Here is a 14,815-nt window from a genome sequence, read left to right as displayed (position 1 = left end):
AGGAAGGCCTCTTCCAAGATGATGCTTTGCTGCCACAGGGAAACAAAAGAAATGAAAACAAAGTGTGCTCTTTCTTTCTTTGGAACAAGGATTTATTTGTATGGCAATGTATGCGGTTTTAATGAATTAAAGTCTGCAATCCTAACATCTACTGGGGAGTAAGCCCCACAATTTCACTGGAACAGCTTCTTTTAAAATTAATATTGTGTAACAAAAAGAAAGAAACAGCGGCAGCTCCCATTATTAGTGCAATAGCCATTAATACAGCCCATCTCGGTTGAAATATGTAAGTAGACACAGTCCATCTGGATGTTCTGTTAAGATACACAAACAAAATTGGCATTTATAAGAAATGCATTCAAATGTATCAAGAGCAGTGAGGTCGTCAGACTATTGTGCAATAGATGGTGGGTGTTTATCCTTCCAGGTGATCAAAAGAGCTAATGAAATCTACTGTACTTTTGTTGTCCTGCTATTAGTTCCCTAGCCACAGGGGTGTAATTCTAATGGGATTACCATCTGAGTGCACACGTTAAAATTGCAGCCTTACTTATTCTCACATGGCTCAACTGAGTCAGACCACATTGGTCCATTTAACTCATAGAATTGTAGAGTTGGAAGGGACCCCCAAGGGCCATCTAGTCCAACCCCCTGCAATGCAGGAAGCTCAATGTTGTGTACATATGGGGGACAGGGACGGGACAGAGCTCCACTCCTGGGGGCCAAACGCAGCCCTCCAAGCCTCTCTGCTCGGCCCTTGAAAGTCTTCCTGGGTCACACCCCTCACCATTCACATTCCACATTCTACTGGAGTGCTTTTGACTTGCTAGATTGCGTCCTTGAAGTCCAGTAACACCTCTTGCTTGTCTGGATGGTGTATGGGGAGAAAAGTGTGTGGCTCTGTAGAAACCTCTGGCTTGTGTGTGGCTGGAATGTAGCCTAGGGTACAAAGGGAAGAGTCACATCTCTCGCTCCGCCTACTCTGGCCCTGCCCACCACCAGCATCACACATAAGCACACACAGAGAGAGAGTTTGCACAAGGGAAAATGCTGAAAAGAGCTTCCCCAGTCTTGGTCTACACATTGACTTTGGGCAGCGTTTTCTCCAGCACCACCTCGAGATGTTGACGAGCAAACCTGGAGCCCTCTGCTTGCAAAAGCATGTGCTACCCCCTCCTCACAGCAGTTCCATTAAAGCACATGGGTTCCCCCAAAGAATCCTGGGAGTTGTAGCTTCCTCACCACAGAACTATAATTCCCAGCACCTGTGACAAACTACAGTTCTTTCCAGGTGCTGGAAATCTTATGTGCTCAGATGTATGGTGGGTACTGAACTTCTTCCCACCATTGAAGCTGTGTCCTCTCTCTCTCTCTCTCTCTCTCTCTCTCTCTCCCCCCACTCCCCAAAGCTGATGTTAACTCTGTGCAAAGAAAAGTCATTTATGAAACAGCCCTGATTAAATTTATGTTTTAAAATACAACATTTATGTTGTATTTTATGCTGTTTTTAAAGTCATGTTTAATGTTTCATATTTGCTGTTAGCCGCCCTGAGCCCGGTTTTCAAATTGGGAAGGGCGGCGTGTTATTATTATTATTATTATTATTATTATTATTATTATTATATGCACCCAAAGGCACATACAAAGCGACCAGGATGCTTAGTGAACTGTGCCCGTCTCTATCATTATTAACTTTCAGGAGGAATTTGAAAACATCCCTATTTACCTGGGCATTTGGTGATTGAATAATTCAGTTCCAGATCCTTGGATGGTAGAATGCTTTCAACTAGTGAGAAAGGGCAGGGTATCAATTCAATATATACCATTAATAGTAATGATTCTGAATTATATCAAAGTGTACCTTTTCTCACACATGAACAGACACACACGGGCTCAGGATGAGGAATCTCCTTTATAGACCAAGAGAATTACAATGTAAAATTGCTTATAAAACAATAGGTAAGAAAAGGGGGGGGGGGACATTAACACGTTATTGCTGAAATAAACAATAGCACACTCCCGCTGCTACTAAGGGCTTCACTGAATGAGTGCCTTAAGGGCCTATGTTGAACATTTAAAAGCTCCCACATGGGAATCATTTCCACGCAAGACATTGTGCAAATACCACGTGAGACAAGATGGCCCCACAGTATGACCCTAATGTCTTTTTCAAGGCAAACCCACAACTGGAGTTAACTTATTGGGGCCGGCTGCATGTGAGAAAGTGCATGCACATGGGTCTGTTACATGCAGCAGCCTACATGCAGGATTTGTGCAACTGTCATGTTTGAAGCACACTCCACTTAACCCAGAAAAGGTATTTCCCAGTGAGCCTTGGCCCAGCCACAAGAGGAAGAAGGCGAGAGAGCAACAAGAGAGTATGCATTTCCATATATTCCTGTAGTCCCTTTTTTATCTTTTAAAAAAAAACCCTTTATTTTACTGTTCTTTAATGCTATCCTGAAATTTGACAGCTGAGGGCTGTAAGGATTATCACCTTGCCTATTGGTGGGCATAAGGGCTTGAGTCCTGTTCTTTTCGGCTCCTGCTTGGAGTCGATTTGGGCTGACCTTGAATTCAGAGTTCCTGATTACTGAGATCACTTGAAAGCTGTGTCTTGCAGGAATGATGTGAGGTGCAGATTTCGACTTGAAAAGCTAAACTGGGAGCAAGCAGGTTGCTGGTTTGCAGAAAAGACCCGTGCTCAGAGGGCTAAAGCATGACAACAGCACAAACGGCCAATAGTTTGGGGAGATTGCCCACAGCCCAGGTGGGTAGGGGGTGATGCCAGTAGCCATGATTGGTTGGCATTCTGCCTGCCCCAGGTGGAAAAAGCCTGCTAGCAGAGGGGGGGATCTGAAGCATCCATTTATGTGCTTTATGTACAAAGTTATATCCATGAGAAATGCCGCCCCATAAAACCCGGAGAGGCATTTGAACATTTCATTGTTCAAACAATCAGCACCCCTCAGTGCTCTTGTTACATAAAGAAGTCACAAGAAGGGCATTTTATCAAAGAGCAAAACTAGCAAGGAGTGGTACTGAAGGACTGAACACATCCAATTTGTGGGAGCCTGTCGAGACCAGCATCCTCTGGCATTAAAACGTCCCTCCTGATTATCAGCTGCAGTGCACAGTTATCCAGGAATTATTACATGATGGTATTAAGAAGATACAGTGCTCTTAAGGCACCATATCTCCACCTTAACAGAGTGGTTGGGAAGCGGGGTGGGAGTGAGGAGAGGAAGAACAGAAAGCAGTAGCAAAGCCCAGGCAACCAAAGAAAAAGCTAACAACTTTTGGGGTAAGGTATGGAAATGGGACGCGGGTGGCGCTGTGGTCTAAAAAACCACAGAGCCTAGGGCTTGCCAGTCAGAAGGTTGGCGGTTCGAATCCCCGTGACGGGGTGAGCTCCCGTTGCTCGGTTCCAGCTCCTGCCAACCTAGCAATTTGAAAGCACATCAAAGTGCAAGTAAATAAATAGGTACCGCTGCGGTGGGAAGGTAAAATGGCGTTTCCGAGCACTGCTCTGGTTTCGCCAGAAGCGGCTTAGTCATGCTGGCCACATGACCTGGAAGCTGTCTGCGGACAAACGCCGGCTCCCTCGGCCAGTAAAGCAAGATGAGCGCCGCAACCCCAGAGTCGTCCACGACTGGACTTAACAGTCAGGGGTCCCTTTACCGTTACCTATGGAAATGTGGAAGCCCCTGCACAAACACAGCTTGCTGTTGAACAGCAAACACTATAACGAAAAGAAAGTGTATATATACCACCCAACCCAAAATGCCAATTTATTCTCTACTATTCTACTACTTTTGCCTCCTAATTCCTTCCAATTTTGCATCTGGATTGGGGAGGAGGAAGAACCAGGAGTCCTAGGCTTCCAATGCCCACCTTTCAACTTACGGTACAACATTCAATGCCCTTGTAGCAAAGGCTGGGCTCTATTCAGCCCAATTAGCATGGGCTCAGACACATCCAGCTCCCTCTTCTCACCTCTGGAGATGAGCCTGCCTTCTTCTAGACTAGAGGCAGGAATAGAAGCCAAGGTCCTCTATCTCCCTTGCCATGAGTTATTGAGAGTCAGAAGTCTCTGCCCCCAGATTGTTTCAGTTCTAAGGAATTGAGCTCTACAAACATTAAGGAACAACAATGCAGGGAGTTTTTTTTCTAAGCATATTAGAGTTCCTTTCCCTTTCCCCAAACACAGCCCCTGCATACCTGGGATTAGGCAAAGGAGCTTTCAAGGCAGAGTGCATAACATCTACATACGGTAGCTTTGGCCTCTATGACTTACTGCAGTAATTAATGGCCTATCCTTCACTTGATCTGGGCTCCACAGTATCCTGTGTGCCTAGAAAACGCGAGAGATGCTGCAATTTGCAATTCTGAAAAAGAGCTCACAAACACCTCCACAATCCTCTCCTTCGGAAAAACTAAAACAATACAATTATACGGAAGGAAGCAAAGATGCTTATTTGGCTCTATTTGCCGAACGTTTCTTCCCGGTTGTAAAAACTGGATTTTGGGTGGGTTTGGTGGTCCATGCAGCCTGGCTTTTAAACCCACAGATGCCCTCACTCTCTCTAACCTGGGGTAGGAAAAAAAGAACCTGGGAGCTTTGTGGCTTTCCTGATTGATTGATTTTTTCCCCCAAATCAAGCCTGTGTTCCTTTTTCTTTGGGCTAGTGTGCTTATGCCTCCCCTCCTCTCTCACAGATGATGCATTAGCTCCGCCGGGCCTTTCAGAAAACCTTCCCAATTCCCCACCCATCTTTGCTTGAGCTTTGCTCCTCACCAGCACGTTTGCTTTTAATATTGCGAATCATGCATGCACACTTGGGGGGGGGGGGGCTGCTGAATGTAAACAAACATGGCTTCTGGGGGTATCCAAGGATGGCTGCCATGTTTATTCACCAACAACAGTCTTGCACCAGGGGGCAGCAAGCGCAGTGAAATGGTGACAGTGCCCAGGTGGGCAAGGTGGCATAAAAGTGGGCTGGCCACCATATTTTAGCATAATATGTTAATATATATCTCCCAGCAAGTCCCCTCCCCCTCCCACAACAACACCCCGCCGAAAGAGGTGGGGAGAGCAAAAAGCAGGCCTGAGGTTAAGCATCTGAGGGCTGGCTGGACTCGGAATCTTGGGCCTCACTGCGCATGCGCTTCAATGGCGGAGCCTCGGGCGGCTGTTCTGCCTCAGGCGTTGGTACTTCGAAGGCCTCCTTTGCGGGCTTTGTGGGGCCTGCTGTATCCTGCACCGGGAAGAGAAGGGAAAGGATCGTGTACATGCTATAGCAAGGGGGAAACACCCACTTCTGCCTCTAGCCCTGCCCAACACTCCAGTGTGGCCCCCGGAACACTGCCCAGGAACAAATGTGGCCCTCAATCTGAAAAAAGGTTCCCAATACCTGGCATAAAGCGCACATGTTAGAGGAGCAAGATTAGCATTTTGAGAGTTCCGCTTAAATATCCTAAAGCCTTTTAAATGTGCCTGTGGAAAGCGGGGGGGGGGGTATTGTTTTGTTGTTTTTGGTTTTATTATTTACTCGTGTTTTACCCTGTATTTTATTCTGTGAACTGCCCCGAGATCTTTCAACGGTGGGGGTATAAGAATTTTAAGGTCTCAAATATAGAAAAAGGTAAAGGTAAAGGGACCCCTGACAGTTAAGTCCAGTCGTGAACAACTGTGGGGTTGCGGCGCCCATCTTGCTTTACTAGGTTGCTAGGTTGGCAGGAGCTGGGACTGAGCAACAGGAGCCATGGGCGTACCCAGGATCAAAACTGGGGGGGCAAGGGGAGGGGCCAAGGCACGGAAGGGGAGGGGCCACAAAGTGGGCGGGAACGGCAAACTCGCGCTCCGCCGGGCTGTGCCCCTCCCTAGAAGCAGGGCTGGTGGGCGGAGGCGGAGCCCAGCCCAGCGGAGGCGAGTTCAGCGTTCCCGCCCGCCCCGCCGCGCTCTCTGGTTCCCCACCGCGCTTGGCCTTGCCAGAGGGCGCGACGGGGAGCTGGAGGGAGGGTGCGGTGCGGCGGGAATGGCGAACTCACGCTCCGCCGGGCTGTGCTCCGCCTCTGCCCACCAGCCCTGCTTCTAGAGTAGGGCAGCTGCCCTAACTTGCCCCGTGGTGGGTACGCCCTTGACAGGAGCTCACCCCGTTGTGGGTATTTGAACCGCCGACCTTCTGATCAGCGAGCCCAAGAGGCTCTGTGTTTTAGAATAAATATTCATAAATCCACACCTATCTAAATATATGAATCATGTGTCTGAAATAGTACAGGAGAGCCAATTTGACTCTCCCAACGACCTCAAATATTCCTCTGCAGTAAGGGAGGCAATTGGGGAAAGGCTGCCCATTATCTTTTTGCTTACAAATCATGTCTTAAGGGTGTATTTGTGTATGAACAGGGTGAGCCTGTGACCTGGATTCAGGAACCATCACAAAAGAATGGCCAGGCTGCCCAGGTAATGCAATCAGTGACCATTACCAGGTATCCTGGCAGACAGGATTTCTGCTGTAGATCGCCTCCTTCTGTGATGTATGTATGATGTTTTAGGAGGTGGTCTTGGGCTACAGGGTGGGCAATTTCAAAAGTCTATATAAGGGCTTGCGCACCATTGTTCAGGGTTCTCCTCCCTCCTGCGTGTGGTGAGTGAGGACCCTGTTACAACAGTTCCTTGAAGAAAGATTGAGCTTACTAGCCGCCTTGCTTCACAATAGACTCTGGTTGGCCTCTGTTTTCTCCTACTGATAGGGAACCCACTTAAGGACTCTATATGGGCTCTGGAATACCCCATACGGGAAAGGGAGCAGTTTTTCTTATAACAGTGGTATATAAATTTAATAAATAAAATAAAATATAATAAATCTAGCATTACCAAGAAACAACCCCTCTCCAAGAAACATTCTGCCTTGATTCCCTCCCCCCCCCCAAGTCTCACCCCAAAGGGCCACTGTACTAAAACAGGTCTATTGTATGGCTTCAGCCAGAAAGGAGGAACTTTGTGGAGCTGGTCGGCTGGTCCCACTCAGCCCTAGACTTAACACACTGCAACACGGTCCATTGCCATTTTCAAGGAGATGCAAGAAGCTGACTGAGTCAGGTCACTGGGTCTATCTAGCCGAATATGGTCTACTTGGAAACGTCGCCATCGAACCTGGGAGCTTTGGCATGCAAAGCAGGGCCTCTACTACTGAGCTCCATCCCTTCTAAGGATCAGCAACCTCACCTGGGTCTCTGACATCTTGGAATCCGGCTCTTCTTTGGTAAGCATGGGAGGTTCATCTGTCCCCTCCAGAAGCATCACTCCGGATTCTGCCACCCAGGAGAGAAATGGAGAGATTAAACAAGCACAGTGTAAGGATTTAAAACCTCACCGTCCTAACATCACCTACCTCCTTCCTGCCCCAGCAAAGGAGGCTGAGAGTCCTCCGCCTTGAGCTCCCCTAGTGGGGTGGGAGTTACGGTCTGGCTGCGGTCCAGGGTGGAGCTGGGGCTGGTGTCCCCGCCTTTCAGCAAGGAGGTCTCCGAAATGGAACTCTGATTGCTGTTCTCGTCTGAGGAAAGCAGAAAGCGGAGCATTAGGAATTGTCTGTGGCTGCTGTTATTGGGCAGCTTGGTTTTATTCAGGGGAGGATCCAAACGCCTCTTTGATTTCGCCATCCACCCTTCTTGCATGAATCCACAGGGTGCCTGGTGCCATTTTTAGGCAGGGCTTAAACTGGAACTCATTTCTGGCACCTCTCAGGTGGGCACCATTGGCAAGGATTCTAGGCGTAATGCCAGCATCTCCATGTGCTTAAATAACAGAGCTGCTCCTCCCTCCAATCACATAGGGCCACTCCAGACTGGTTGGTGGTTTTTAAGGGTGTCTTCTGCAACATGTCACTAATAACAGTGTATGATTACCACTGTCCACCCATCATTCTACTTTGTTATTGGTTCTGCTTCCCCAATGTTGTCACTATTGCTTTCTGGCGAGGCACTCCTGCACTTCAGCCCAACAAAAGCAGGACAAAACCTGGAACATTTGCAGCAGAAAAAGGGAAAGGATTTCAGCAGGAAGTTATGGAACCTACGCTGATTGCAAACAAAGCGGTATGACCGCCCCAAAACATTTGCAGGAGCAAAGAGTATCGAAAGAGGAATTGTGAATAGCCACCCCAATACCATCATCAGTTCGATTCAGGGAGGTTCGGCTGGTGCCTTCATTAAACATCTTTAGGCACCAGGGGGAAAGTTTCTTCTTCAGCCTTTGGCTGGTTAACCATCTCTGTCCTTTTAAATGTGGGAGGAGGAGTTATTGGTTTGTTCTTGTTATGTGCTTTGTGGTTTGATTCTGCATTTTTATGCTACGAACCGCCCTGAGATCTTCTGATGACAGGCAGTGTACAAATTTAATAAATAAAAATAATATTTTTTTTAAAAAAATGAACACATGATAATAAAAAAAACATGACAGGAAGGAAGTCCTTCTACCTAAAAATCTCAGTAATTTATGGAAAGTTGTCACACATGAGATGTAAGGAGAGGCCCACTAAGCAATAAAGGGAAACGTCTTCCCGAATTAAGGAGCAGATATGAAATATTTTCCTTTAACTTTGCAGAGCCCTAGTTCAGTGCCACTGCTCAGGCTGGCAGAGTGGCACCTCTGGAAAGAGGCCACAGAGGAAGGGGAGGCAAGCCATAAGTGAGGGGGCAGGATCCTAGACTCCATCTCTGCTGCAAGCCCCCCATTGCTTCTAAAACTGGGTATGTCCCCCTCTAGTAGCCAAGAGCAGGGGTCACCAATCTTTATGGACCAGGGGGCACATTTTGAATTTTTGAGAGAGCGCCAGAGGCACCAGTCACAAAACGGGCTGACATAGACACCAGTGAAGTAAACACTGCCGTGGATATGCTTAAGTTCCAGAAGCGTCAGGCAGAACCTCTTCCCAGAGTTAAATTTCAGATCATATTTGGGGAAAACCTTTGGAGAACTACTGTGCTGGAAGTGGCCTGGGCAGCTATGTGGACGGGGCCTTGTAAGCATCCTTTCTCCCCAGCCTGACAAGTGTTTGTCCCTCCCCTCTCCTCCCTCCCCCCCCCACCTTCCACAATGTACCATTGAGGTCCAGCATGAGGAGGGCTGGGTTCCTCCGAGGGCTGGGCATGCGGGCTCTTCGCTCTTTGGTCCGCTGCTGCTCGCTGTTGCCTGCCAGCCGCCTTTTCTCCTGTCAAGGAAGGAAAGTGAGCCAAGAAATAAGGGAAGACTTGAAGAGGATAGGAAAGGGAGCTTGAGAGAAATCGATGTTTTACTACGGCAGGGCCCCTTCTCTGGAACTCCCTACCTATTGATATTAGTCAGGTGCTGTGGGGTCTCAGGAAAAGCCAAAGAGGCCTCTTCTTGTCCTGTTTTTTTGCTTAGCCTAACTGATGCCATTTTGTTTCTGTAAAAAAAACTGCCTGCTTTAGAACAGGCATAGGCAAACTTGGCCCTCCAGATGTTTTGGGACTACAACTCCCATCATCCCTGACCACTGGTCCTGTTAGCTAGGGATGATGGGAGTTGTAGTCCCAAAACATCTGGAGGGCCGAGTTTGCCTAAGCCTGCTTTAGAATTTAGGAGGGTGAGCCACAAATCTGTGAAGACCAGATAACGTTGCTAGGCGATTTTCAGGAAAACCTCCCTCTGCCAGGCAACTCTCCCCTTCAAGGTCTCCAGGCAGGGGGTCCTCGAAAGGGGGGAAGCCTATAAAAAGTATGAACAAAATCTATCTGGGGCGGCTTCACCATCACACTGGTGAGTGTGGCTCGCCCGCTCTGTTTTACTCAGCTGAATAAAGGAGTGATTATGGGAATCTCCTCTGTCTATGGCATTTATTGGCTTTTTAGTGACCAAGGCAGCTTGGGCCCAATTAGCGGACCCCAATACAGGTAGTGTCTTTGTTGTACTGTTTTCAACACCCTTCTTTGCTTAGGAAAGCCTACCCACTAGACATGTAATTTCATTCCCCAAAATGGAAAGAAGAAGAAGTCCCAGCAAAGGAAGAATGATACAAAAACTTATGGAATATGCAGAAATGGCAAAACAGGAAGAATAAGAAATCAAGATAACGAACCTTTTAATAAAAGAATGGAAATGGTTTATTGAATACTTACAGATACAGATAAGAACATTGGCAGGGTTATTGTAATAACCTGAAGTTTCATAAGAGCATATATTTAAAGAAGATGAACAAATGAGCAAATTTAGTTAATTAGGATATGCAGAAGATATTAAAAATAAATTTAAAGAATCGCAGAAAGAGCGGGGAGGGAAGCCAAGTTTGGAAATGTCAAAATGATTGTAAAATCAGCGAAATGTATAAACTTGAAAAGTAGAATTTTTTTTTTATAAAAAAGACATGTAATTTCATTATGTACTGTTGATTTTATCTATCTTTTTGACCCCTTTTGTTACGTCTACTGTTTTTATTACAGTTTTTAATGAAAATTTTATACTATCTTATGTAAACGGCCTTTTTTATTAAGCGTTATATAAATTGAGCTAAATAAATATAGAGATAGAACTCTTTCCCCTTACCTCATCTCGGGGGTCCACAATAGGTACCCACTTGTAGATCCGAAGAGATGTGTCCCCAACCGTCACCCATCGCTTTTCCCTAGGAAGCAGAGAAGAGCAAATGGAGTGTTATTAATTAATTTATTAATATTGTTAATTATGCAAGTTGCAGCTTCCCATGTGAGCTCCCAGCAGCACCCACTCAATACAACTTCCCGATGTGCAGTCATTTACAGAGAACCAATTGATAGGAACAGGATCCTAAATATTATATTACACATGCATTTATATAAGGAAACATTTAATATCTTGCCATTCCACTAAAGAACCTTCGGTGGCTCATAATGGCAAATATATAAAAGCAACAACAACAACAACAACAAAAACACCCTGAAAACAGCCATAAAAGGGGGGGGGAAATGAGTCAGATGGAAACTGGACCACCAATAGCAACTAAAGTGGGCCAAATGTTTTCCTAAAGAAATACATTTTAGTTCAGGCATCCCCAAACTTGGCCCTCCAGATGTTTGGGGACTACAATTCCCATCATCCCTGGCCACTGGTCTTGTTAGCCAGGGATGATGGGAGTTGTAGTCCCAAAACATCTGGTGGGCCGAGTTTGGGTGTGTGTGCCTGTTTTAGTTGCTCATCAAAAGACAAGCAGCAAGGTGGATGCCACCTTCCTTGGGAATAATATTATACTGTACAGTGGTACCTCTGGTTACGAATGCTTCTGGTTATGAACGCTTCAGGTTACAAGCTCTGCTACCCTGGAAGTAGCTGCTCCTGGTTGCGAACTTTGCCCTAGCATGCGAACGGAAATCGTGCAGCGGCAGCGGGAGGCCGCATTAGTGAAAGCATGCCTCAGGATAAGAACAGTTTCAGCTTAAAAATGGATCTCCGGAACGAATTAAGTTCATAACCAGAGGTATTGTAGTCCAAAACATCTGGAGGGCCGAAGTTTGGGGATGCCTGCCTTAGGCCAAGGATAGCCAAGGCGGTGTGTACCAGGTGCTGTGGACTACAACTCCCATCAGCCCCAGCCAGTATGGCCAATAGTCACAGATGAAGGGAACTGTAGGCCAGCAACATCTGGAGGGCATGAAGTTGGCCTCACTCTGCCTCATCCCACCTAATGTTGTGGCTATGAGGAAGAAATAATGGGAACAAAGCAGTGCTTTTCAACAGCCCTCCCTGGAAAGGAAGCAAATGTGGTAATTTATTGGCTGGCAAATCTAGGATCATCCCACACCACCAATATCAATGGATGGAATAATAATAATAATAATAATAATAATAATAATAATAATAATAATAATTTATTTGTACCCCGCCCATCTGGCTGGGTTTCCACAGCCACTCTGGGCAGCTTCCAACAGAGATTAAAAATACTGTACATTTAAACATCAGTCCTTAAAAACTTCCCTAAACAGGGCTGCCTTCAGGTGTCTTCTAAAAGTCAGATAGTTGTTTATTTCCTTGACATCTGATTGGAGGGCGTTCCACAGGATGGGCGCCACTACCGAGAAGGCCCTCTGCCTGGTTCCCTGTAACTTGGCTTCTCGCAGTGAGGGAACTGCTTAAAAAAATGCAACTCGACAATCCCCATTCAAAAATGCATTTGGCAAACATTCGCAAAATTGCATGAAACGGACCGTGTGCGTCCCAGTGTGAAACTTTGGTTTGGAATACACAGGAGCACAGGCAGCTACAGCTGGTCAGATCACTGGTGCAACTAGTCCAATATTGCCTACACGGACTGGCAGCAGCTCACACAGGCTTCAGACAAGGGGCATTCCCAGCCTCAGCTAGGGTCACCAAGGTTCGAAACTGGGGCCTTCTGCTCTAGCACTGAGCTGCAGCCCAAAACACAGCTGCCAAGCCTTCCGAACGAGACAGGTGTTGTGCCACATGCACCCCAAAGCCCAAACCGACCCCTCACGACCTGCACCATGGCAACCAGCTCACATCCCTTCTAAAAACAGATGCAGCCAGAGATGGCAGGTCCCTCCAAAAGTTCCTCCGGCCCCTATGCCCATTGGCCTCACCATCTGCGGACATGCTCGATGGCTGCCATCACTTTCTTGATGTCATCTTTCGCCCGGCTGCGTGTCTCAGCTCGAACCGCACGTCCAGACATCACCGGGGATAAACTTTGGAGAGCTGAGCAGAGTGTGGAGGCAGATGCAGAGGAGAAATGGAGACCGTTACGACTGGGATTGCTTTGTTTTGCTTTTGTTCTTCTGGCTCTCTTTATCCCATTTCTTTCTTTCTTTCTCTTTCTTTCTTTTCTTTTTTCTTTCTTTCCCTGTTCCTCTGCTCCTCTCCGCCTTCTTTTGCTGACTACCCCGAGCACAGGACTAGAAATATCCCCTGTGCATCACTCTGCCATCCGGATATTCAGCCATAGCCTGCCTCTCCATCAGTCAGTCTTCCTCCTCTGTCAGTTTGCGTCAATATTTTGCTGTTTCTCTCCTCTTTTGGTTTCTTGGTTTTTGGTTTTAATCTGAGCCCTCATCTACTCACAATTCTCCCTTACGGGTTAGTCCACCGTTAATCTCTACTTCCTCCTCTTTGTCTTCTTTTTCCTGTCCTCCGTTTGTCAGGGGGGGAAAGAAAAAAGAAAACGGAAAAAAGGCGGCTCACCATCGGAAGAAAATAATATAAGTTCTTTGGGTTGTTTTTCCTTTTTTCATAGAGATTTGCAGCACAGGGAGCGCCCTCTGGTGACTAGGAGAGCTGGAGAAGAAGAAGAAATTGACAGTCTGAAATAGAGGATTGCATCCTTTTTGATAAATGCAGAGAGGCAGATGATGGAGCAGGTGGAAAGACAGATTAAGGATAGGCAAAAACAGAGCAAGTGATTGTGTACACTTCTCCTTTGAGCTTAGAAGGGATGCCCGGTTGATCATTTATATCAGAGCTGCGGGTTTTAAACATCAGGTGGGACCTCACGAAGGTAACACCTTTTACTAGGACCAGCTAAAATGCAACAAGACAAGCTTTCAAGGGCTGTGTACAGGCTCCAATTTATTCTGCAATCCATTTAGCACTGCCTTGTGAAGCAGCATATGCACGACTTAGCCGCAATCTGTATCTATCCTGTCCTTTCTTATGAAATGCTGCATTTTGGCACGTTTTTCCCAAACCAGGTTTGATCCGAATTGAGAAATAGAACAACCTAACTGCATATTAAGCTGGCAATGTGGCACGCAACCAACTTCTCCAGAATTATTCTTCTTCAAGGTGGATATGAAGCAAAATGAACAGGGGATACGGAAAGAGAGAAAAGATGGAGTGCAGAAAGAAAAGGTTTTAGACAGGCTTAAATTCAGTCCTAAATGAGGTTAAGCGTGTGTAGCGTTGCACATTTACATTGGAGTAAGCCCTACTGAATTTAATGAGACTTACTTCTGAGTAGGATTGCACTGCTAGCGTCCGCTCCTAGGCACATTTTTTCAGTGGTACGCCCCACTGAATTCATTGTCACTTATTTCTGAATAAATGTGCACACAAATCGCACAGGCAGTTAGATTGCTAAATGCAGAACAGATATTGCATCTTCAAGAGGAGCTGCACCTGTTGCATGCCTGCCTGGCACGTGCCTATTAGAACTACAGAGCCTGTACCGGAAATTGTGTGGCGACCTAAAACCTATGACAAAAGGGTGGGCTGGCAGCAGTCATTCAGCCGTGAGAGGAATCTAACACTCTGCACATGCTCAGGAGAACTTCCTCCTCGTTGGGGGGGAGGGCAGGGAGGGAAGAAAGTGGCAAGCAACTGTCAAAAAAGCAGCTGTTTTCACGCAAATGGGGGAACCCCATCTTTCTTTTTTACAATTAGCATGTGTTTTTCTCCACTGTTTCTTTTCTTTTCCCATGCCATTCACCCCACCCCACCCCACCCCGGCCCGCTTTTCAAAGCCTATGAGACAGAACCAGTTAATCTCCGAAAGCTGCTTTCTGGGGATTGGACTTGAGAAGCTCAGCCATGTTCCCACACTGCGCTCAGATCCTTGCGGTGAGTCAGAGGCGTTTTTGGGGGTTGCCATTACCTCAGCCCGGTCTTTGCAAGGCGAAGGGGGGAGGCCCACGTGCTTCCGGGCCCAGTGGTACACTTAGGTAATTTTAGGCTGAGGACTTAATGCTCTTTCGATAGGAGTACCTGCATTCTTTCACTAAGCCCCCCCCTCCCATGTATGCACTGTGCATTTAAGGCACTGCCACGCCACTTTAGACCCTCGTGGCTTTGCTCAACCATCGTTTGTCC

The 14,815-nt window shown here is 46.8% G+C and overlaps 1 protein-coding gene across 1 annotated transcript; it reads right to left on the bottom strand.

Annotated features, from left to right (window-relative positions):
* Nucleotides 1-3,975: 3,975 nt before the first annotated feature.
* Nucleotides 3,976-13,255, bottom strand: BCL7C (BAF chromatin remodeling complex subunit BCL7C). The gene is made up of 6 exons (XM_035136555.2): nt 12,595-13,255; nt 10,568-10,646; nt 9,107-9,215; nt 7,398-7,559; nt 7,232-7,317; nt 3,976-5,258 (listed from the first exon to the last, which is right to left on the bottom strand). Exons 1-6 carry the CDS (start codon nt 12,684-12,686, stop codon nt 5,115-5,117), a joined length of 672 nt encoding a protein of 223 aa, XP_034992446.2. The 5' UTR covers nt 12,687-13,255; the 3' UTR covers nt 3,976-5,114.
* Nucleotides 13,256-14,815: the final 1,560 nt, after the last annotated feature.

The sequence above is a fragment of the Zootoca vivipara genome, chromosome 13 (assembly GCF_963506605.1).
Source record: "Zootoca vivipara chromosome 13, rZooViv1.1, whole genome shotgun sequence".
In the NCBI taxonomy this organism is placed as follows: Eukaryota; Metazoa; Chordata; class Lepidosauria; order Squamata; family Lacertidae; genus Zootoca; species Zootoca vivipara.
The sequence above is the reverse complement of the archived record's forward strand: the minus strand, read 5'-3'. Positions and strand labels throughout refer to the sequence as shown.

What these genes read in the sequence shown, in the direction of transcription:
- BCL7C (XM_035136555.2), bottom strand. Translation starts at nt 12,686, where the DNA reads ATGTCTGGACGTGCGGTTCGAGCTGAGACACGCAGCCGGGCGAAAGAT. An exon ending in ATCGAGCATGTCCGCAGATG is followed by an intron (nt 10,647 to 12,594) that starts GTGAGGCCAATG and finishes TCTGCTTCCTAG; the next exon opens with GGAAAAGCGATGGGTGACGG. An exon ending in CCTCATGCTGGACCTCAATG is followed by an intron (nt 7,560 to 9,106) that starts GTACATTGTGGA and finishes TGCTTTCCTCAG; the next exon opens with ACGAGAACAGCAATCAGAGT.